We start from the raw sequence: 24,599 nt of genomic DNA, 5'->3' as shown, positions 1-24,599 counted from the left end.
GCCATTCTTCAGTTAGAATACCCTCCAACTCTTTTAGAGACGATGGCGGTGGAAATCGACGTCTTACTTGAATCTCTAAAACTGACCATAAATGCTCAATAATGTTGAGGTCTGGGGACTGTGCCGGCCATACGAGATGCTCAACTTCATTAGAATGTTCCTCATGCCATTCTTTAACAATTCTACCTGTATGGATTGGGGCATTATCATCTTGAGGTGAAGGTGTTTCCATTATTTTGTCCAACCCCTGTAGATAGATAGATAGATAGATAGATAGATAGATAGATAGATAGATAGATAGATAGATAGATAGATAGATAGATAGATAGATAGATAGATAGATAGATAGATAGATAGATAGATTGATTGATTGGTTGATTGGTTGATTGATTGATTGATTGATTGATTGATTGATTGATTGATTGATTGATATGGAAGGACCTGAAATTGCTACTATTTTGAGGGAATTTAAGTCTATTTTAAAGGTTTGACAAAATTGCGCTGGAATTGCTGGGATACATATTGAATTATGTTTTGATCCTCTATTTTATGTAACCAGGTATTGTGTTAGTAATCTAAGAAAGTTGTTTGCACAGCCTTTATTCATTGTTGTGTCAATTCCCATTAGGAATAAGTCACAGCAAAGTTCATTCACCCATGCACAACTAACAAGGTGTCTTATTCCCATTTAACAAAATTAATGAAAAAGGAGATATTTCTATAATAAAGAACATTCGTTAATTTGAAAAGGCCATCTGTTGAAATAACAATAACTTGCAGACATTTTGCTGTGAGCAGAGCTTGGGTGATTTGTCCTGTAATTTGATGGCAACTTTTATGTGTTAAAGAGTGAATAAACTCTGTATGCTGTAACAAAATCATTCAGATGGAAGATACATCAGATGTATAGCTATACATATTTATATATAGCATACATGTATACAGAATCCAAGTATGACAGGCAAAAAGACTTAAATAAACAAACACACTCACTCTAAATCAGGTTAGGAGGCTAACAGTAACACACATACAGACACAGACACAACATAGACAAGCAATAAACAACTGAAATAACGGTGACTAAATGTCCATGAAGACTAATTCACAGCCCTATCACATTGCTTTGTGATGTGAAGGTACATTCAGATTAGTTTACAGCACTGAGAAAAAAAAAAGCAAAATCAAACACATTACTATCTTTTTCCTGAAACAGGACCCCTGTTAGTCTGCAGGCCATGCAGGGTTCTCCACAGCTTCCAGACACTATAAAATCTGTTTGGATCCAGATGAGCAGAGGCGTGATTTCTGGACAGCGATGTTACTGTTACAAGTCAAGATTCATTTCAGTGCAACCAATTTGACTTTCATTGTGTTGATAAAGTGATAGAAATATCCCGGACCAAATAACATCAATATAAAAGCTCAAATCATATCAAAGCTCTTTCCTGCAGACAGGATGAAAGAGACATGTGTTTCAGCTGAACTTAAAACGATCATCATGTTCATATTGCAATGGACTGTCTGGAATATTTGGAATATTTCCAAAATAACATGGTGATCCTCCTTGTGCTTTTGTATTTATGTATGAAAAGACAAAAAACCCCACACTGGATTAAAGGTGAATATCAGTTAAAATGAGTTAGTGTTCGTCCAGGAAACACCTGACAGTGGGAGGCCACACAAAGACGTCTCTCCCTTTCTACTGGGTGAAGCATCAATTATTCAGTGATCTCTAAATGTGGGACAAGAGGAGGTCAGGCAAGTCTCCTCCCATGCTGTGGATGATGCTGACTTGCCAGAAGGCTGATGATGATGATGATGATAATGATAATGAGGCTGATGAAAATGGGTTTTTCCTCATTGCAGACGTTGATTCAATAAAGACTGATGATTCATGCTCATACAGAGGGACCCTTGTGTGTCTCAACTGTCTCGACTCAGACATGAATTTCCCCACAGCCACAGACCCATGAACGACGCGCGAACAGCACACACAGTGGGCCATTGAAACATTTCAGCACGGATAAGCCGGGATGATGACACAGACGGAGCATGCTGATACAGTATAGATGAACCCGCTCGGCACAGTACCCTCTGTTGCTATGACAACAATGTAAGGCCTTTCGACGAGTCAGGAGGGTCAGGAGAAAGACTTGTGATAGTGCTGTGAAGGCAGGGAGGGTTCTGGGCAGCGTTTGAAGGTGAACTTTTTCACTCTGTTACTGCCTCTCACTTTCCTCCTCAATCAGTGCTCAACTGGTGGACTCTGGTGCTTCGTGTCATCATGAAAACACACACACGTACATGTACACATACACACATTTTTCTCAAGGATGACAGTTGATGTGACTGACTCCCTGTGTTTCCAGAAAGGGGTGTATGTCTAGGCCTGACCACCAGACACAGGCTGCAGTGGTTCTGTAGATTAACAGCAGGGTAACGACACCAAATATTTACAGCTATGATGAACAAATTTATGTGTTTTTGTGGTTTGCTGCTGGATTTTATGACAGTAAACTGTGAGTATATGTTTTTTCTGTTTTTAGAAAATATTTACAAGAAATTCTGTTTGGATTTCAGCATCAGATATTTTGCATTTCAGTTATTTTGGGTGAAACATCTATTTTTCCTTAAAATAATTTGCATATCGCCTTCCAGCAAACTTATTTTTTAAATTAAAATTAACTTCTACTTCTTGAACTTGTCAACTTTTTATATGTGCTTACTCCTCAACAGCCATCAGCAAATGCTCAAATGTTTCTGCCAGTCATTGAAGGAAATAGACTTGACTGTCATCCTAATGTACAGCCTGAAGCTAATGTACGGTAACTGCGACGTTGCGTAAGGCGACTGAGGCAGGTCCCCACTCTAAAGTTACAAAGCTCAGAGTAAGGTGGTGATATTAGAAGGTCAGGTTATATTGGATTACGCTCATTACGCTGTGGGCTCCCAGGTGACAGAAAACCGCTAATTGTTAGGCCTGGTCAATGAGCTTGAGTGGGGGGGTGGAGGGGGTGCCTGTCGTGTTTCACTTTTGTTCACTGATGTCTTTCTATGTTTTATGACATAGACAGAGTGTAATCCATACCAGGACAGAACAAGGTGTTTGGAGTATGGGAACAATTTCAGCTTTGAGTGGGAGTAAAATGGGAGTGGGGGTAGTTTTAAGAAAGTGGTATGTACACATTGTTTTGGAACAACTTGTAATTTCACCTGAACAACTTCGTCTGAAGGTATTAAAGACTCAAACAGCCACTGGCGAACAAGACCTTCTACTGATCTAAACTGTTTAATACCTGTCAATCCATTAATTCTATCAATATATGTAAGTAGGCTAATTGGTGTAAAATGCAGTTTGTCACCTTACATGGTCATCAGATATTCAGAGGCTCCTTAGTTACCGTGGAAACACCATCATCTTCTACAACATTGATTCACCACTAAAACCCATGGAGTTGGATTAATGACAGTGGATAGAGACACTTGGTTTATGTTCAGTTAATGATATATTTTACTGAAAACATCACTATTTCTTCATTTAATCTCTGTTTGTGATATAATAGCCTTTGAATTTTATCTGAGCTTTTATGAAAATCTACATGATCAGTGAATTAAATATAGGAAAATAGATGATTTACACTGAAAAAACTCAAAATGAAAAGGACAATATTACAATAAATGGTTCTAAAACACTTAAGATAAGTTAAATATAGAGAAAAAAATCATTAGGGAACTGCTACAAAAGTAGTCCTGGGTCTTGATGGGTTAAAGTACTATGATATCAGAGGTGAATTTACAGCAAGTACAACAGCTTTTGACTGTTTGTAGTTATCTGATGCAAATATTCAGAGCTGTAGACTCATTTGCCACAGCTCCTTTTTCCTCCTTCTCAGTGTTTTCATCTCTGTACAGGCCGTGTTGTCATGCAGGGACGTATAGTAGGCGGCTATACTGCAGCACCGAACTCCATCAAATACATCGTGTCCCTGCAGAGCACCAGGGGCCAACACTTCTGCGGTGGATCACTGGTTCACAAGTACTGGGTGCTGACTGCAGCACACTGCAACATCGGGTAAAAATATCTAGTCCTTTTTGGTCTTATTGTTGGGCAAAACCCCTCAGCTGTGAGGAATTACATGTTGTGTGTTAAAAATCCTTCAGGTTGAACTAAAATGTGAAGAGACATACTCTCTTACTTTCACATGCACAAGCAATGACACTCTGCTGGTGTTCTTCCAGTGGACCCTGTAGAAGTCACCGTGTTGAAGCTAACTTGGCAGCGTTTTATATATGAGCAGATGGTCTCCACAGATGCCTAAGAGCAAACATCCATTTTGCTATAATTTTGCTATAGGAAAGTAATGTCACAATGATGCCGCTTGATCATGACACAAAGTAAACCTGCATACAGGCCACTGGGAAGTCCAACTGCACACACACGCGGTCCAGTCAGCTGACCTTGGCACATCATCAGTGTGTATGTGAAGTGTGGTCCAGGAAATTGGCTGTATTTCTGACCTACTGTCCCAGCCCTGTCTGTACACAGTGAGCCATTGTTCCCTACAGACACTTCTAGATTCATGACCACCGCTGACGTGTGTTCCCAGTACACTGGCTTTGTATCCTGGTCATGACTGGCAATGGCAATCACTGCCCTGTCACATCTGATTCAACAAAAAAATAAATAAATTAGGGAAGACAGAATGAAGACTAGATTAAATTGTGCAAAAAAGCAAAACTTGCATGAAACTGCAGATGGCTTATGAGTCATTCATTTACATTTAAATCCTTTACTATAGAACTAACGCTCCCCATCCACTTTATCACAGCAAAATAAATACTGTGAATATCAAGGATGCTATAGTATCAAGACATCACAGATTTCACTTCCTGCATTTTGTGGCAAGCTGAAGGGTTCTCACTCTCCCTTATGCTACACTTTATTACGTCAGAATACCTACGTCAGTTCTATAAAAACCCCAAACCCATCTATACAGATATAGCGCCTTATGGATGCAATTCACACCATTTTCATGTAATATGAACGTAATTTTACAGAATATTCATCGCTATTTTTATGATACTGATTCTGTGCATGGATTTTCTTTTAGCGCAGAGCACATGATGATAGTGGCAGGTGACTACACTGTAAATACCTTTGAAGGAACTGAGCAGTATGCCAAACCGTACAGACTGATCACCCATCCCCTCTACAACAGGAGCACCAACAACGCTGACATCATGCTCATAAAGGTACTGAGGACACTCAATATGCACATTTTTTTGTGATTTGCATAATTACACTTTAAGATCAAAACAATTATGGCTTGTCTTTTGTGTTTAGCTAAAATATTGTTACAAGCACAATTAAACACGATGCCCTGAATAGTTTAATCCACCTGTCAGTGTCTCTTTTAGCTCTTGTCACTAAAGAATAAAGTCTCAATTCAGCAACAATACACTTGTCAGAACATTGACTTTCTTGAATACGGTTGTTTCAGGTACAAAACTGTGAATTTTGCTTTTATGCAGGAGTGACATAAGTATATGCACAAGTCACTCATGCACTTGAGTAGTTAAGAGGAAAAGCAGACCAAACCTACTATGGTATGAACTAACACTGTATTTTATTTCCTCCTCCTCCTCATGACACTACTATATAATAAACTACATAGTCCTTACATTATGACTCAGCACTGTTTCTTCTTTTGTGTCCAGTTGCGAGCCCCCTTTGAGGAGCTGACCCCAGGAAACACGCTTTTAAAGACTGCCCCCCTCATTTGCCTAATGAGGCATAAATACATACAGAAATAGAAAAAGGACACAAAAAAAAGTAAAATAGAAATGCAGAAATAAATAAATGGAGGAGGAAAATGCAAGAGGGGGAATACTGGGGAGGTAGATATGACTATGAATTTTAAAAATGCCAATAAATTAATAAGATATCAGATGAAAATAAAACCTAGAAATGAATAAGAAATGAGATAAAGGAAATGTAAATAGAAAGCAATTCAAAAATTAATGCAGGGATCAAAATTAAAGAAGGAAAAATACTAATACGGACAAAATAAATAAATAAATGGTATGAAACTTAATTTATCAAGCCATTTTTAGATTTCTGTATATATTTTTCAATATGACAGGTTCAATCCTCCATACTCACTTAAGTAGTTAAGAGGAAAAGCAGACCAAACCTACCATGTCATGAACTAACACGGTCTTTTATTTCCTCCTCCTCCCCCTCCTCATGACACTACTATATGATAAACTACATAATCCATACATTATGACTCAGCACTGTTTCTTCTTTTGTGTCCAGTTGCGGGCCCCCTTTGTGCTGAACAAATACGTGTCGCTGGCGCCTCTTCCCAGACAGGGGACAGGTGTGGTCGAAGGTCGGGTGTGTCGGGTGTCTGGGTGGGGCTACAACAGTCTGGGCCCAGGCCAGTCTCCCTTCACTCTGAGGACGGTCACTGTGCCCATTGTTTCAACTGCTAGATGTAACAGCAGCGAATCCTTTAATGGCAACATCACAGCGAATATGATCTGTGCTGGATACAGGACAGGAGGAAAAGATGCATGCAAGGTACAGGAGACTGGGAACATGTGTCATCTAATATTCTTTGACTGACATCAAGTCATTTATTTTAAGCAGTTTCAATAGACCAGGAAAGTATCTGAGCACATTTCCAGTTCTCCGATCTGCCCCACTTTGACAAACAAGATCAGTTGATCTTTGAAAGGCAATTAAATCCATTTTGATATAATAAAGTCTCCACGGTCCTGACCTTCGCTCTCAGTTTATATGAGGCCATCCTCTTTTCACACAGTTGTGTAAAACTCATCCCGTGACAGGATGAGAATACAGTTATTTCATTTCACTGTTGGTTCAGCTTCAAGTTTTTATTAAGAGGATGTGGCAGCTCTGTCCTCAGGATTTGTATTAGCTGTGATAGTTTGTAGAGGAGACAGAAACGCAAACCTGAAATAGCATCAGGACTGAGAACTGACCGTAATTTGCAGGTATTTGTGTTCAAGTAGCTTGAAGAGAGACATGTTTATTTGTTTCATGAAAGAATATTTGCCCCATCCTCTAGTGTGAGAGAAAAATCACATGAAATTCAAAGTGTGATATACCAGTAGGTTATATTTTGCCTTAGGTAAAGAGCAGAATGACTAATTAAAGAGTGCTATATTTAACACTGCAGTAGGCAACTTTGTGTGTTGGCATTTCTACATGGCAGTAAGACATTATGAAGTGAGTTGGTAAGCATTTAAAGGATATCATAACCCAAAGGTTTTCTAGTTGTCAACATATCAGTAAACCTGACCCTTCCATGATCACAAAAAAGCTTCTTACAACATATTTAATGAATGTGCCGTAAAGATGCAATAACACAATGATACAACACCTTTCATTTGAGATGATTTTAAAGCTGCATCCTGTGATTTAACCAATTTTCACATTTTGTTTGACCTTTAATAAAGATGAGACCTAACTTGGCCTCACTGACATCTGAGTCACTTAATCTGTAAATGCCTTTTAAAGCATTAAGTTGAACTGTTCAGACTCTTTGTAAAGTATAATATATAGGTATGGTATCCTGTAACGCCAAATAATGACGTTAAAAGCTCCTTTAAAGAAACACTCATGGGAAAATCACCTTATTTCCTTTTTCATCAGCCACATTAGCTGTTGAAGGGTGTGGTCTTGTCTTGTCTTTGCAGGGAGACTCTGGTGGGCCACTTGTGTGTGGCGGGCGCGTCTATGGTGTGGTCTCCTGGGGCAATGGCTGCGGTGACGCAAAGTTTCCCGGAGTGTACACGGCGGTGTCCAAGTTCCGCCGGTGGATAGATCAAACCATCTATAGGTCCTACTTACGCTGCTCAAGATACTGAAGAAAATGGCAGATGTTACAATTCCTTATAGATGCTTTAAGTATAAAATAAATCTTTCTGTCTTACTTCATCTTTTATATAATTTTTACTTGTTTGCTTGTACTGTCTTCATTGTGTTGAATAAGAGGAAATAAAAGAGAAAGAAAGCAGTCTGTGTTTTATTTTGACCCACTATTTTCAAAATTACCATTGAATCAAAAAGTCAGAAACTGAATGTGTCTTTTTGTTGAACATCCTTTATGAATTTTTGTTTTATTAATTCTATTACGTTATTTTCCTCCTGTTTTTTCTCTTACGCTGTTTTTGCCACATATAAAACATGAAAACTTCACATTGTTTTCAGCATGTTTTTTTTTTCCTTTTACACCAATTTCATTTTGCTTTGTCTTTTACATCATTTTAATCTTTTTAGTTTTTATACTTTTTGTTATGTGTAATATGCACCAGTGGATGGGAATCAAAATAAGTGATAATTCCCCTCAGATGCATTGCAAACTAAAGTAAAAAATCTTTTTCTGAAAATTTGAGATGTAGAAAGCATGTAAATGTTGAGAGTAAAAGTAAAAAGTTGCCAGAAAAATAAACACTTAACTATAGTTGACTGAAAACTTTCAAGGTATTTGTACTTAGTTACTTCCTGCTTCTAAAAAGTATTTATTTATTCTTAAAAGGATCATTACTCTGATTTTTTTTGGCTGAGATGTATCTGTGTCTTATTGCACATTAATATGCAGTGTCCACCTGTGAAGTTGTATTTATACTGAATTTATGCAAAATATCTGTTCAGAAACATAGCATTCTCACAGCTACATTAATTGTTGGATCCACTGTGCACTTCTAAAATGAAATAGTTTCACAGAGAATTAAATTTTGTTCAGCTTGAGTTGTGTTTGACTAAAGTGATGAATGTCAAGACTCTTGGAAGGAAATGCGTAGAAAATGTACACAAATTGTGTGTAGTGTGGCAATTTAGTCTACACATTTTGTGGTTTTAATGAATGGAACATTATTGGAATGGTTTTAGGGTTTTCAGACATTATTTTTTCATCTTCTGGATTCTGTGTTAACACGTGTCAAATTAACACAACAAATATTCCCTCCCATGTGTAAAATGTGTAAAAAAAAATTTGCAGTTTGTGTCACGTGAAAATTGGGTAAATTTTTACCTAGTTATGATATGGACTTTTTACATTTTTTTTGTCCTTAATTTTCCTCCAAAATCTGATAAATATGACTTGTTTCCTTTGTTTAATTGTGCCTGGTTTTCTCACGTTTTTGACATGTGCCTAGAAATAGGTTATGTCACAATGGACCATTGTCTGTCCTGACAGGTTTTGTCCTTTCTTAGTCATTATAAATGTTGCTATCGTTCCACCGAGCTTTCTCCAGAAGATGTTACACCAAAAAGTTTGAATTTAAATAGAAAACACAACCAGTTTACCTAAAAAAGTACATTTACTTTGCAATATGTAAAAAGACCTTTTATTTATATGACTACTAATACACTGAATGAGAAAATTAATAATCAAACATCTTGCCTCCACTTATTATTACATTATGTAATTCCATTAATTCATTCCACGTAATGTAAAAAAAAAAATAAAAATGAAAGGACACATTTTTGTACTAGAGATCTGATATTATCTTATCTGAAAGGTGATCCTCTGATAAAATCCAGTCCACAGAGAATAGGTGTGTCATGGCTGCACCTTCTTTATGAATAGTTGACGGCATATTAAAAGTAGTTCCGCTGCAGGCTTATATATCTTGTTTCATCCCCTTTCACTGCATTATCGTCCTTATCATATTTGGATAAGTTATTATGAGGGAATGATGGTATCAGGGTTTGATGCACACACATTTTAATTCCCCCTGCAGGTAGATAGACTGTACCTTTGTGCTACTGTTTGTGCCTATAGATGACATTTTATGTAAACATTTAAGCAACAATAGAAACAGATTAGGATGTAGTCTAAACTAAAGAGAGAACACCATTTAACAATGGAGGTGAGTTTTCATACAACAGTACTGGGATCTTGCTGCACTATGTATATCAGTACAGCAAAATGGATTCGACATTTTTATTATTATTAATTATGAATCATCATCAAAAAAATATATGATGTGAGGTCGTTTTAGGAATAAAGTTGTGTGTGCGCTCCAAAGCCTTTAACGCATCTCATTTGTATCTTTATACTAAGTAATAATTCAGTAAAGGTGAAATATCCACATAATTCTATCAACCTGCAGCAAATAATCCCAAATAATGTCCAACTCTCCTCATATTCCAGGCTTCCTTACTGAAACAGCGCAGGTCCTGAGGACAGAACTGGAAGTGCGCCATGGGGCCAAAAGTCAAATCCCAGCCTATGAAAATACTGCCATCCTCTGGTGATGACCGACCTGCTGGATAGACATCATGTTCTAAACCCCTACATGGCCAAGTAAATCGCCAAATTCCTACCGCTATAAAACACGTTGGACGGTTTAACATCTCCAACTCGTCGAGTGGTGGCGCGTAAACGACGTTTTCCAAAGATCTGAATTGGTTCACATTTACGTGCCATCTTTGAATATAAAATCGCCATTTGTTTGATTGCATCTAGATCCCGGAGAGTGGAGCATTGGAACACCACGACTCCAACTGGAAGCTTCTCTGGGCTGCACCAGAAAACCCCCGTACAGCTCCCTCGCCAGGTCTCCCCGGGATCCGTGTTTTGCATCGCTCCTCAATTTGCATTTCTTCCTCAGATTTTCCGTGCGACGGGTTCAGCCGCTCGAAACCAGCGGGCGCTCCACGGCACTATTGTATTTGCGCCTCCATTTCCAAAGCAATACGCACGGAAAGAAAAACCTCTGGAAATTTTTGAATTATGTTGCCGAGGCTCCACGAGCGGGGAAACTGAATACATTTTGATTTACAGTTATTTCTGTTGCGTACCTACGAAGACAGACACGTGTCTTCGGGGTAAACAGAAAAAGGGCTAGATCGTGTCTGCAGATTGCATTGTTTTTTCCCCTTTGTTTGTTAAAGACGACCGCGTACAAGCTTGGCGACGCGCTATACATTTCACTTTGTGCGCCTTGGTGATAAAGACGCATTTGGATATGTCGGAAGTGTTGCCTTTCAACGAAGAAAAAATGAGTCATTATGGAAATGAGGGCGACGAGGGACACCTTTCCTTCACCTGTCGTCTTCAAGACACCAACAACTTCTTCAATGGATCACAGAATAAACGTCCACCGAAACTCGGACAAATAGGCAGGAGCAAACGGGGTAATTATATAATTAAGGCGTTTTCATTTGTATGGTGTTGTGTGGAATACGCACATACTGTTGGTTACCAGTAGACTCTAATTGAGGATGTCTGCGTGAAGCAAAATGGTCAACTATTTCCCAGATAAAGTCTCAAGTAGAGTGTAAGATCAGAGACATAACCTCATCTTTGCATGTGTGTGGGATGTATGGGTTTTTAAATATTCTATTCGCATTGCAACACAACTTGGATGCGCAGTGCGTGCTGTTAAATACCTTCTGAATGCTGCTCAACAGAGTTGTGCTCAGTGTCCCCTCCCCAATATATGGTTGGTATGTTATAGATTTACACACGATGTGCCATTCTGATTTGTGTTTGCATGATGTTTTCAGGCACTTTGTGTGTTTGTCTGTCTTTGTCTTGTTTGATGAAAACCTGATGGTCCTTGAAAATGAGGTTCACTTGTGGTGGCAGAGACAGGCACATAGTTGCACGTACAATAGTGCTCAGACACAACATGGACAAACATCGCAAACATGCAGGCAGGCATGTGCAAATTGTATCTGGAGGTGCAGAGCAAGGAGATGTGCTGAAATTCAGAAATGCACATCCACAAATGTACATCACACATGCAAATGCATGCTTTCATTCTCATGGTTATCTCTTTTTTTTTGCATGTTTTTATGCTCTCATACATGCACACACCACTTTTTCTCATACAGCGCAGTGCTAATGGTTCTAGGCTTTAATGCCCTCCTGTCAGTCGATGGTGAATTTTCAAGACGCCACACCAAGATGAGCCCCCCTCATTAACTCTCTCCCCTGTCATCCACAGTTGTGATCGAGGATGAGAATGGTGACGACGAAGCACTGAAAAATGGAACAGAGAAGACCCCAGCAGAAGCTTAGAGCGCTCGGCTCACCACCCCCCAAAAGACACTCTTGAAATTTTTTATGGCGATATTTACCAGTTTTAATCCAAAGACACTGTATATAAGCACTTTCTCTCATGTGGCAGCAAGCAGCACTTCCACACCCTCCTCTCCCAGTCAGTCATGGCCATCCGGGTGACACATACTGGCAGGGGTGGGAGATGGCAGCGAACGAGAGCCCCAGGTGGACCCCCCAGCACACACAAACACACACATAAACATGCACATAAGCAAACACCCTTGATTACAGGGTTTCGCCATAAATCCAAAAGTAGAAGATGACAACAAGAGGGGGGGACTGAGGAGAAGGAGGGAGGCGACGCTGTCGAAATGCAGATATCAGGGACAGGATTCAGAGATAAATCTAATATAAAACTAAAGCACACACTTCTTCTATATCTTATCAATCAAGCCTATGGTACCATTCTTTCTGCTCTTCATTTTGACAGTGGGGCAAATGAATAACAGAGTTTGTAAATATGGAAAGGGTAGCCCATATTTTCTTGCACAAAGTGGGAATATGTAAACTGTTTTGTTCTCTGTGTTGAAGACTTTATTTATTGATCCTTTGGAATATGTGTTTTGCAGTGACTTAAGGCCAGAGGGAGTGTTTTTTGTATGTTGAGAAAACTTTGAGCGAATGAGAGATTTTTTTTTTCACTTAAAATTCTTGATGTTGCCTGAGTGTTTTTTGTTACCATACTTTGCAGCTAACAAGTCATTTATATACAATGTACCTCCCACCTGTTTGTAAGCTTCCCAGGCTTTCACCTGGATTGGTTGATACTGTAACTTGACTGTACACACCCTATTGATAAACTATTTATATTGCATTGTGCATTATCGTGTGTGCCAAATCTCATGAGGGATATACTGTACCGAACAACTTGTTCTTTTTTGTGCTTTATACATTTTCTCATACAATTCAGTTGTTTTGTTGGGTTGCCATTTTTTAGGGCTCTTTCTTAAAACACTGAAATACCAACTCATGCATGGCAAGTATAAAATCATGCATGCACGACAGAAGTTCTGAAACTCTTGTGTATTCTTGAAGCACCTCGTATACAGCTTTGAATGACAAACCTCGAGAAACAGTCTTAAATCTGCGTTGTACTGTACGATTCACATTGATTTGTACAGTGGCCTAATATCTTGTAATAAAGATTATGACAAAGTACTATTTACTGTTTAGTGTTTGTGGTTTACAAAAAGACATAATGTATTTGATGTTGCTATTTGTTTTTTAAAATGTTTTAAAACTGTAGCAAAAAAACACAAAAATATAGTTTTGTATCATAAAGATAAAAATAATAGCAAATAGCTTGGCTGAGTTTTGGATATGTTTCTTGTACAATTTCCCCTGCTGTTATTGGATTGCCTCTATGGCTGCCAAGGAAGGTCAAGTCAGCATTTTCCATTGTGGAGAAATGGGAAGAAAGATGGGTAATCCCAGCAAGAATTTTAAATTCTACACTTTGTCTTGATTTGTTGAAAGGACAGTTATGGCACTCAGTTTGAACAGCTGTGCAAAAAAGTCTCATGAAGTCCTACAGTATTGCAAATGATTCTTGGGGGGAAAATGTACATCACTGCTTCCCAATGCAATAAATGTCTGTTTGCATCTAAAATCTCGGCGCCTCTCTTTAATCAACTTCTCCTTTTAACTCCATTGCCATAGATGTAAATGGTGCATGGGCACCGAGGCATGAGGAACACTGATGAGACGTGACATTTCCAACTCTGCTGTGGTGACTAAATGATTCATGTTGTGTGACGAGCCTCTGTCAGCATACAGCATCTTAAACCTGGACTGCCAGGAACACATACATGCAGGGAACACACACACATAGGTACACATAGCTCCTACAGCTGGCTAGACTAACACATTGCTAGTCTCTCTCCCTCCCCAGTCTTGACAGACATGAAAGGGGCTGCCTGGGCTGGGTACCATGGTAACAGATGCACCTTACACTCAATGGGTGCTGCGGTGGGTTTGGTGCAGAATAGTCTTCCCTGAGCCTCGGCTTGATACCATCATTATCTTTAATGGAATGTTCTCCATTCTCTTATCTCTGCCTTCTTCTCTCAAGACCCCCTATTCACTCAGTGGCATGGCCACATTATTCTGCCAAAATAGTCCCCTCTTCCAAGACGGCAGTCAACCATGAAAATGGTGCCTACTGCAGTAACAGCCAATGCACTCACTCGGGATGAGGGGATGTTACATTTAAAAACTAATGGTTTATGATTTTCTGTGTGCTGCATTCTTTCATCTAAAATGTTGCAGTAAAAGCTTGATGTGATTAGACCAAGCTCAGCTCTGCTTAGTCATAAAACAAGGTCAAGACCCATTCATGTACAATCCAACCTGTAGACTATAGGAAGATTATAGAGATGTGGACAAACATACAATATTCTTAATGAAGCTTAAATGTTTCGATGTGAATGTCAAGTGTTGGTTAGACTTGCTGTTGAATTTGTGCTAGGATTCACTCAGTGTGCACTGTTTGTTTCTTTTTCAATCTTTCCATACATTGCAGTGTAGCTGTCAGTGCCTATGTTAAATCACAGCAAAGATGACAGCGGCACATTTAAACCGTAGTATCCAGAATATTAATTCATGTGTCTCTGCTCTAGTAAGTGAAGGAAAGAGCATATTTTTAAAGCAAAATAACAGACTGTGCTGAGCTTGTGACCTGAAAATCACCTCCTGAATAGCAGGTACATCAGTCATAAACACTGCAAATTTATCTGTGGGATCATCTCCATAATCATGATGACAAGGTGCCAAGTACACAAAAACCTGTTCCAAAAACTGTCACATGTAAACACATGCTTAACTGAATATTTAACACCCACAGATGGCCATCAAATTAAATAAATACCTTTAACAGTTTCAAAAAAGCTTAATTTCATAAAACACTTTCAGATACAGTCATCTAAAGCCTTCTTTTATATTATATATCATTATGTTATTATTATGATTTTTTTTTTTTTTTTTTACAGTAAATCTTAACAGGAAATAATAACACTGGCCCTGAATGTGGGGACTGATGAGAATGTTTGTGCTCTCAGTTTCCCCTATATTTATTTCATGGAAAAGTGGTAAACATTTTGGCATATTAAAGACATGCTGGCAGTAAAATCCTTTACATTCTATCAGAATTAAAAACATGATCAAGCAATCTGTGATTCAAAGAAATCAAATTGATCTTACATGCAGTGAAATTTGCAAGGATTATTTTTGTGTTTGTTGCACACTCTGAATGCTGTTTTGTTCGTACCATGCTAAGCTAGCAACCAAATGACTGAGATACCAGCTAATGAAAATTTTGTGCAAAATGAACATGACTTTGCAACCAAGCCTAGGCCTAAAGTAGAGTGTTACTGAAACCCAGAATGCTACAGAATGTTACAGGTAATAAAGACGACTCTTGTTTACTTCATTGTCACACAGGCTGCAAAGGCACGGCTGTTAGTTTCCTCCTGCTCTATGTACTCACGCACACTGTATATGACACCACAATTCACTATTAAATTGTACTCATACACAACATTGTCTAAACATTGAAAAAAACACATTGACAAAATTATCAGTCTTCATAGGTTTAAGCAACATAAAATAGTTGAATAATGTGTTTGTGAATCAAGTGAATACTCCTTTTTCCATTTTCCATTTCCTTTTTCCAAACAGCTCATTCTGAGGTAATGAAAACACAATGAAACTGTTTCTGTTTTTTAATCTTATCATACACAAATGAAAACACAGTCAAGAAAATTATATTACATTAAAAGCTCCTAATGCCTTGTCCGCACTGATATTGAATATTATTTAAAATGGATACTTTTTTCTGTGTTTGTGCGTCTCATACACACATGCGCAATATTTTAGCTCACTGAATCAGAGATTTTTTTTTTAACATGCCTTTCATAGTGAAGATTACACACATAGATATGCATCTGGACAGGCAAAACAAAATTATTTTAAAAAATGTCAAATAATAGGACTTTGAGTACGGTGGTGTAGTTTTACGCTCCCAGTTTTTCTGGTGCACTTCTTCCTGTGTCAGTGTTGATTTGGCGGTTTGAGACTAAAGGTCAAACTCACCTTTGGCTCCTCTGTTTCCTCATCTTGCCACAATGTAAGTTACATATAAGTGTATAAGTCAGTCTAACCATCAGCAGATCATAGTCAGCACAGACAGATGTTAGGACAAAATCTACATCATATAAAGACTACCCTTTTACCTGAGGGCATACAGTATAAGGTTAAAAAATCCCAGAAATAATGGTTTCTCTGAGCATTTTCACTGGATTTTTGAGTTGTAGTGTGCACAGAAATATTTTTGTAAGATGAAGTTCATGTTGACAGATTTTTTATTTTAAACAGAAGGAGAAAGAATAATATCTTGACCTTAAACAGTGTGACAAAACTACTAAAACATCCAGCATTTTTGTCAAATAATTACCTCCTATAATAAGTCAAAACATCATATTAGTGCACTAATAGATCAGAAGTTTGGCTGCTGTACTAATATTTTGCTGCTCCCATTCTCCCTCCAGTCTTCTTCAGTATCGGACACTCACCTCAGTAGGCCTCACCGCTTGTTGATGGACCACTATGGAAAAACTGATCACTTATTATGTCATCCAAACTCCCATTTCAAACTTTATTCCAATAGCACCTCATAAATATATCATAAAGAAACATTTGATAACTTCCTTGCCCTGCCCCAACAGTTGGAGTACTGTTGCTTGAGTACCGATCACCATCACAGTTTTTGACCCACTCTATGATAATTGTCTTATTATCCCTAACTACGACTCATTACATGTTCTTTAAACTGCAATAATAGGATAGATAGACAGCCTTGGAAGCAATAAATTCCAGGTCCTGAAAGACCAGCATGCACAAAAAGGGTGGAGTGAAATCAGGGATGTGACTTCCTTTGAGGTTTATGTTGAAGTTAAATCTAAATATAAAATCGAAAAATATCTGTTATGTGAAAACCTTGGTTACAGGCAAGCAATTTGTAACTTTAGGACAAACAACACAAGGATCCCTGAAGTCACCGGATGATACAAAGGTTTGGAAAGAAGTCCGAGAGCCTGTCATTTGTGCTGTAATGGTTGTGTGGGAGATGAATTCCATGCTTTATTTGAATGTACTAATGTACATGTTGTTGAATTAAGGCAAAAGTATTTACCAAAATAATAGTTGCAGCATCCATCACTGCATAAACTTATAATGGTTCTCCAGTCCGAACAACTAAAGACAATACATAAATTGGACTCCTTTCTGAAAAGGGTTTTACCCTTTTTTCAATGAATTTTGTTAATGTTGAATGTATATCATTCTTTTTTCCGCGACATGGTGTTTGTGCTTCAACCCATGTTTTGGTGATGAGCAATATAAAATAAAATGGAATGAAAAACTAATATTTAAATATTTCAATATGATTTGAGAAGTAGTTCACTGACAGCTATTTAAGTCTTTTTCTAAACACAAGACTTAATGATACTCAAAATGGAGCTAATGATCATCATGTGCTTTGCCAAAAGAAAGAGGGGATTCAGTAGTCCTTCTGAGACCACTTCATTTATTACCAAAAGCCAAAATGAGCAGTTATCACAGAGACTAGCATTACTCAGTCCGTTTAGATATTGTAGTTCTTACGTCACTTACACATGTAGCACATATTCCCAGATAAGCAAACAGACATCTCTCACATAGACATTATATGTTTATCACACGAAGCCTCATAGCTGCATAAATGTTAAATCCTAATGCCGTTATCTCAGAGATACAGCGGATGTTGCTCACCTCAGGCTGGACAGATAAGTTCAAATTCAGCTGCAGACTTTGTGGCCAACATCACTTGGGGAAACACTCGGAATTGTACTTCACAATGAAAAGATCCTCCATTATTGCCACTACTGTAATGAGAAGGTTTTTTATTAACTACGTCAATTGCTATTGGGATAATATTGTGGCAGAAAATGGGCTTTGTAGTGAGGACTGATGGTGATGCTTATCACTGGTGCTGTGAAAGGGGGCAGGCTGAAGTCAAGATGTGGATAGCTGTTAGGTTACATAAGTGCTGACAGGTGTGGCGAAAGTGGAGGAATAAAACAGATGAGCATCTTGAAGCAGTGACGAAGAAAGCCAAATTTAGGAGAGGGGAAGGAATGAGGGGAACGCTGATGGTGTGAAGGCTGAAAACCACACCTTTACAGTCTCCCTTAACGTGGCACGCACACATACAGACATACAGAAGATACTGCTGATGAGTATTTACACCTTACCCACAATTATACTCACATGTTTCTCCCTGGACCAGTGTTATACTCCTCTCTATTGGAGTCCTGAGTTTGACCTTTGTGTTGTTAATGCAGCTTAACACAGGGGAAATACCTGCAGTGACCTCCTATTCTGAATTACTCACCGGGAAAATCACCTCCTCTCTTTCCTGACGTGAATCAAAGGGCTTTTCATGATGCAGTGATACAATGTGTATGGTATGCAAATGGCTGCATTTGCATTTTATTCCACTGTATGCACATATTTCTAGGTACTCACACATGTGCAGTTGCTGGTATGTTTATTCAGATGTTTTCTATTTATGGATTTATAATTGAATGCACCTATCTGTGTGTTCATGTCTGTGTGTGGTGGGTGAGCTCAATTGGCATTGGGATCAGGTATTCTCTTGCTGATTGAGACTCTGCTGGGAATTCACAAGGACGACTGCTGATAAGAGGGAAATGCAGCCCTGGTTGGAAAAATAAATAAAAAACTATCCCCTTAGATACCACACCAGAATATTTTGCCTGCTCCTGAGTGGGGTTTTACGTCTAGTTTTTTCTTTTTTTTTTTTCTTTTTGAGCAGAGATGAATCAGAGCATTTGACCAAAAGCAACCCTGCCCATGATACGATGGTAAAACCTACTTTGTTTGCAGCTAAATTGTGATTCCAGATGACGTCAATCTTTCAAGCAAGTTCCCTCTCAGATATCAATCCAGCTTTTACTCATCTACTTTAACATAGCAAGGCTGAATCCCACTCGTATTCTATGACGCGGGACAATATCCTAATACATTGTTCTGGTTTGAATGGACCAAGGTTTAACAGATGGGACTGTCAGGGCGAAAACTGAAAAAAGAAAAGGACTGACAGAAAGACACAGAAAGACAGAGAAGGGGGGCCCATTCCGCATTACATTAAACACTTGCTGATTTCCAAGGAAAGTGAGGAAAACACGAGAAGGGAGGAGGAGGAAGGGCGGCAGGCAGATCGGAAGAGAGTAGGAGAGCAGCACGAGAGGGAGATGAGGAGATAAGAGAGATGGAGAGCCAGGAGAGAAGGAGGCAAAGAGAGGGATAAATAAAGTGAAAGTAGAGGAGGAGAGGAAGAGAGACAGAGGCTCAATATGATGAAATGAATGCCAGGGAGAAACAGTTCAGACCCACCAGATGGTTACTATAGCAACCCCATCCCCAGTCTCTCTCTCTCTCTCTCTCTCTCTCTCTCTTACTCTCACACTCACTCTCTCTCTCTCTCTCTCTCTCTCTCTCTCTCTCTCTCTCTCCCCCTGCCTAGTTGCTTTGTTGCTGCTTTAAGTCTGTGGAGGGAAACCAACGGCTGAGAGACATTTTTTTCCATTTTGGTGCAGTGGCATCATAAAGCCTCATAACCAACTTTACATACTTAAATACTTCAACCTGTATACATTCTTACTTGTTGGTTGCGTGTTTGAGTCGTGAGATCCATGGCTTACGATGCAGAGGTTTCTCCTCATGCTACAGTTCCTCTGTTAAAGCTTGTGTTTGTTGAGGGGTTAGGGACGTTTAACCATGCATTACAGCGCAGTGCACTACTGCAAGGTCACGAACAGTTCAAGGAAATGGCACCTGCAAGAGTCCCTTGTGGCCTTAAGAGATACTACATTATACCTTTGACCATTTATATACACACAAACACACAGATATTTTGTGTCTGTACAAATGTATAGGGTTTGCACTGCCAAGTGTGCATTCCTTTAAACACTGCAGAGATGCTATAAGCATTCTCCTAAAGCTCAGCAGCAGCGCTCTACAGTTTCATACACCGAACGGGCATCAGATGTCTCCATCGAGATCGTATTCACCACTGCAATAAGCAAAGCCCACATTAAACACACACAAGCATATGCAGGCTCACAAATGCAGCCTGGCACCATGCACGCACGCAAAGCGCACACTCACAGACACGGTCGCACAGACACCAGCCGGGAAATATCCAAACTGGGATACACAACAAAGGGAAGAGCTTGTGGGCCCCCCAGCTAATCTCATGCATGGAGATCATTTTCAAAAAAGAACAAAATGGTGGGCCATCTCTCAGTGGTAGAGTGGGTCTCCACAGGGCCCCCAGGGCGGGATGGCATGTAACTGTGTACGCGTGCCTTCTGAATAAAAGATGCTGACCTAAATGGAAATTCGCCATTGGTCACTTAATTTGTCCTACATGATGATTGGCTCATGCCCAACATACAATATAGCTGTGTGATGGACCACAAGTTGAGGTGGTCCTCTACTTGCTGGGTATGATCACATGATGCTCAAATATCTTGAACTTTGCGCTACATGTTTGAAATTATGTAAAATATCATAGACATCAGAAAAAAGTAAAAGAACCATTTGGGACATGGATTTGAGTATATATATTACATGTATTGATGTATCACATGTCCAACTGTCATTTTACCAGGTGAACATATTGTCTTTGTTCCCTTTTAGTGATTTTCTCTAATGTGCATATAGTTTGCTCAAAACCATTCCTTGTAAAAACCCTGTTTTTTTTTTTTGTTTTTTTTTTTTACCTCAGGCAATTTATCCTGTGTATATTTTCAAAGGCAGATTCATGAAATAAAACATGAGAGACATTTTAGTTGCTTCATCATCAACTAGCATTACACAGTTCAGTGATGCAGATTGGATTCATGCAGTGTGCCAGGCCTGAACCACGTGGGACTAAACATAGTACATATGTCTGCAGGTCTGTGAGCATGAATGAGCCTGACTGAAAGGGTGTTTTGTATCAACATTGTACTGAGCCCCTCTACATTATTGATATGCAATTTGACTGCTCGCCATCAATAAATTATTAAGGAATTGAAAATTATTGAGCCACAGCTTGACAGCCTTGAAACCCTTGGTCCCCAGTAGATGAATGAATAGGGCCGCGTGATTGTCACTGACTGTTGAGCTCCAAACTGTAAGAGCAAATAAGAACTTGGCTTAATCTTTTCTCTGATTTTTCAAAGGACTCAGGGCTATGTAGCCTCCACTGCAGGTTACGTAACAATCCAGCTGTTTATTGAGTGAATTGGTTGGGTTTAGTTAGAGTTGGTCTCCCCTGGAGAAAGGAGGGAAGCTGGAACCAGATGCTTGTGGTCGTCCTTTAGAGTCCCAACATAATTCGCCTTATGATTCTTTCCTTAATTCAAATTTCCCTAAAATGGTTGCTGTTCCAACACTAGAAATTATAACAAAATCCAACAGGTGAAATATTCAAATCAACCACTGTCAAATTAGTTTGAGCATTTAATGAAGTGGACAAACAATACGATACAGCACAACACTCTATCTAACCTACTTTGATCTAATTCTCTATTAAATGGACAGTCTTTCAATGATGACCCAAATGCCAACAGTTTGGTTAAAAACATCAGCACCTGTATATGTAACAGATTCAGAAGCCAAAACAGAAAGCAAGTCATCACTGGTTTGACCCCATGGACCTGGTTTACAGTTGACCCCAGTCAATTACACCCTAACCCACCTACACATTCCCATTAAATAAAAATTGAAATCACCAATTTACTGTTAACCATGTCTTTATTTCTAGATCAGCAACAAGACATAATGTATCTCAAAATAAGAACCTGTACTGTGATTTCTATGTAAAGGAACTACGAGCAGATTTTCTTCAAAAGTCCATAGGATGTTATTTAGGCTTTCTTTTGGGTCATTAAATGCTTCTGTTCTACTCCTCTACTGCGGGAATTGTGTACAACACTAGATACCATTAGAAATGAAGTCCATTTACATCAAGAAACAATCAGTTTCTGGGACAACACAGGCACAAACTACATGGAAGGATGTGCATGTCAGATATTGTACCTAATTTAAAGTAGCCCTTTAGGAGGCTCATTACCATCCTTGGCTACATAGGATAGGAGGTATTACTGTACTTATCATGTTCCCTGTACTAATAAGCTTTTCTAGATAGCTAAGCCATCCCAGCTTCCATGGTCACGCATTCAAAGTAAAGGCAAAGCTATTTCTGGTACCTAGTATTTCTCTGAAACTAAAAAAGTTCTAAAAACATTTCAATACTTTTTGTTACCTTTTCATTAAAGTACTAAAAACAGTTGCAGTAATTTACAGATCCCTTTTTAAAGGTTTCTTCAAAGGTGCATATATATGTAAAGTTGCAACTGCAAACAACTGAATACTCTCCCACCATCTCATATGGGGGCCATAAAGAAACATGAGAACCTCTTGTCAGAGCTCTGTTTGTTTTCTCGGTTCTGGGCATTGTGGTAAAGGTGAAATGAGGTCTGCACTCCAACAGTGATTATCAGATTAGACTGGACCTTAACATTGGTTGCCACCCACTGCTGTATATAAAACAGGTAAATGTGCTTTTTATAAAGTAAACAAAACTCTCTAAATGAAAATGCATTTATTAACACTTTTCTCTGTTCTAGTCAGAATGACGTAATGAGGTACTTTACATTTTGCATGTTAAAATCTGAATCAATACACATTAACTTTAAGGTTCCATTAGTAATGTTGCTGCTTTGAGTGACTTTGATATTATTAAATATGCTGCTGCTTACAACACACTGAGGCCTAGAATATAAAGGCTATAACTCTGACTCTGACAACAGCAGAGCCGTTCTATCCACATTGAAATTCCTTGGTGATGTCCACTCTGCACCACCAGCCTCTCTGGCTAAGCCTCAGGAATACCAACCAGCTGTCAGCCCTTTACTCTCCCATTCTGCCTTTCCTTCTGCCCTCTTTTATGCTATCTCACTCATTCTTTCTCTGTATGTTCTCTTGTTGACAGAAAACAAGTGCTGCATCACCACTTTAATTCTGGCGTGGGTGTGCAGGTTCTTTTTTTTTTTTTTTTCATTACTTGCTAGAGATGCATGAAACAAACAGTGAGGAGCCTGCCCAAAGCAGAAGATCAGGGGTATGAATCTTAATGACTTCTACAAGAAGAAAGTGGGAGAAGAAGTCTGGGGAGAATCCGCCCTTAATCTCCCTCTCTGTGTCTCGGTCTCACCTATGGACCCGTGGATGCTGCCTGTCTGTGTTTACAGGATTTGTCTCCCTTTGATTCTGATTAATTAGCTGACGATGGACAACCAGCGACCTCAGTGCTGACATGTTAAAGACATACACATGTGCACACACACACGCGCACGCACACACACACACACACACACACACACACACACACACACACACACACAGATGAGACAGTCCACTGCTGCATAGTTTGACATCAGAATACGTGATACGTGTTATTATGTTATGGTAAACTCCTAGTTTCTTATAATGTTGTTACTGCCTGCTTGTTATACTTTGGGTCCTTAACTTCCACTGAATATAAATCTTATTGCAGTGGTACTTTAGACCACTTTTTCCTCTACTCACATCACATTGGGACCTACTTTTTCACCTGCTCATTAACTTATGACCTACTTGTATGGAATTCAAAACAAGCAAATATACACTGTGGCCCACAAAAGTTGGAATAAAATATTCTTTACCTCTTCTCCTGAAATTATTTTTACAATATGGTTTATTCTTGATACATAAACTGTAACTGGAACTCAGTATGTAATCATTGTAAATGGTCAAAGGTGATTACTGGTGTGTATAAATAAAAGGGGAACGTGTCTGAAAACAAAATTATTCCAACTTTATGGTCAATAGTGTTTTTTCTTTTTTTTTTTAAAGTTAGCCAATAAGTCAAAGTTTTTTTTTCTTTTAACAGACATTTTAATCCATGCATTCCTTGCTCTGATGATAAACTGAGTGAATATCATAAAGTGCAGCTGATTTTTATGAAAATGACTATTCAACGTGAAAACTGTGTTCATACATATAAGTTGAGCCTGTAAAACACATTATTTCAATGAATGGTTTTGGAGGCTGCTCTGATTATAAATCATCACAAATGTATATAAATTCATACTGAGCAGACTTGCAGATGCTGTTTAACACTGTTTTACAAATAACATTGTAAACATTGAGGGCTTCAATCAAATACTGCAGTTAATATCTTAAAGTAACTATCTTTGGTGATTTCCACACACATTAACAATCTCAGGTCCAATGTGGTCTACAGGGTCTGCAAGGTCCACCTCTGCATGAACAGTGAGTGTACCTGCTTTGTTAGGTACCATGAAGTAATGGTACTTATGGTACTAATGATGTTCAAAGTGA

General features: G+C 38.8%; 2 protein-coding genes across 2 annotated transcripts; both read left to right on the top strand.

Annotated features, from left to right (window-relative positions):
• Window positions 1-2,385: 2,385 nt before the first annotated feature.
• On the top strand, window positions 2,386-8,062 carry LOC115419816 (trypsin). Its single transcript, XM_030134842.1, has 5 exons — window positions 2,386-2,519; window positions 3,913-4,072; window positions 5,112-5,253; window positions 6,320-6,586; window positions 7,729-8,062. The coding sequence occupies exons 1-5, from the start codon at window positions 2,462-2,464 to the stop codon at window positions 7,897-7,899; spliced, it is 798 nt and encodes a 265-aa protein (XP_029990702.1). The 5' UTR covers window positions 2,386-2,461; the 3' UTR covers window positions 7,900-8,062.
• Window positions 8,063-10,323: 2,261 nt separating this feature from the next.
• Window positions 10,324-13,716, top strand: camk2n1a (calcium/calmodulin dependent protein kinase II inhibitor 1a). The gene is made up of 2 exons (XM_030135033.1): window positions 10,324-11,176; window positions 11,992-13,716. Exons 1-2 carry the CDS (start codon window positions 11,008-11,010, stop codon window positions 12,063-12,065), a joined length of 243 nt encoding a protein of 80 aa, XP_029990893.1. The 5' UTR covers window positions 10,324-11,007; the 3' UTR covers window positions 12,066-13,716.
• Window positions 13,717-24,599: the final 10,883 nt, after the last annotated feature.

This window comes from Sphaeramia orbicularis, chromosome 5 (genome assembly GCF_902148855.1).
Source record: "Sphaeramia orbicularis chromosome 5, fSphaOr1.1, whole genome shotgun sequence".
In the NCBI taxonomy this organism is placed as follows: domain Eukaryota; kingdom Metazoa; phylum Chordata; class Actinopteri; order Kurtiformes; family Apogonidae; genus Sphaeramia; species Sphaeramia orbicularis.
This window is presented reverse-complemented; position numbering and strand designations above follow the sequence as displayed.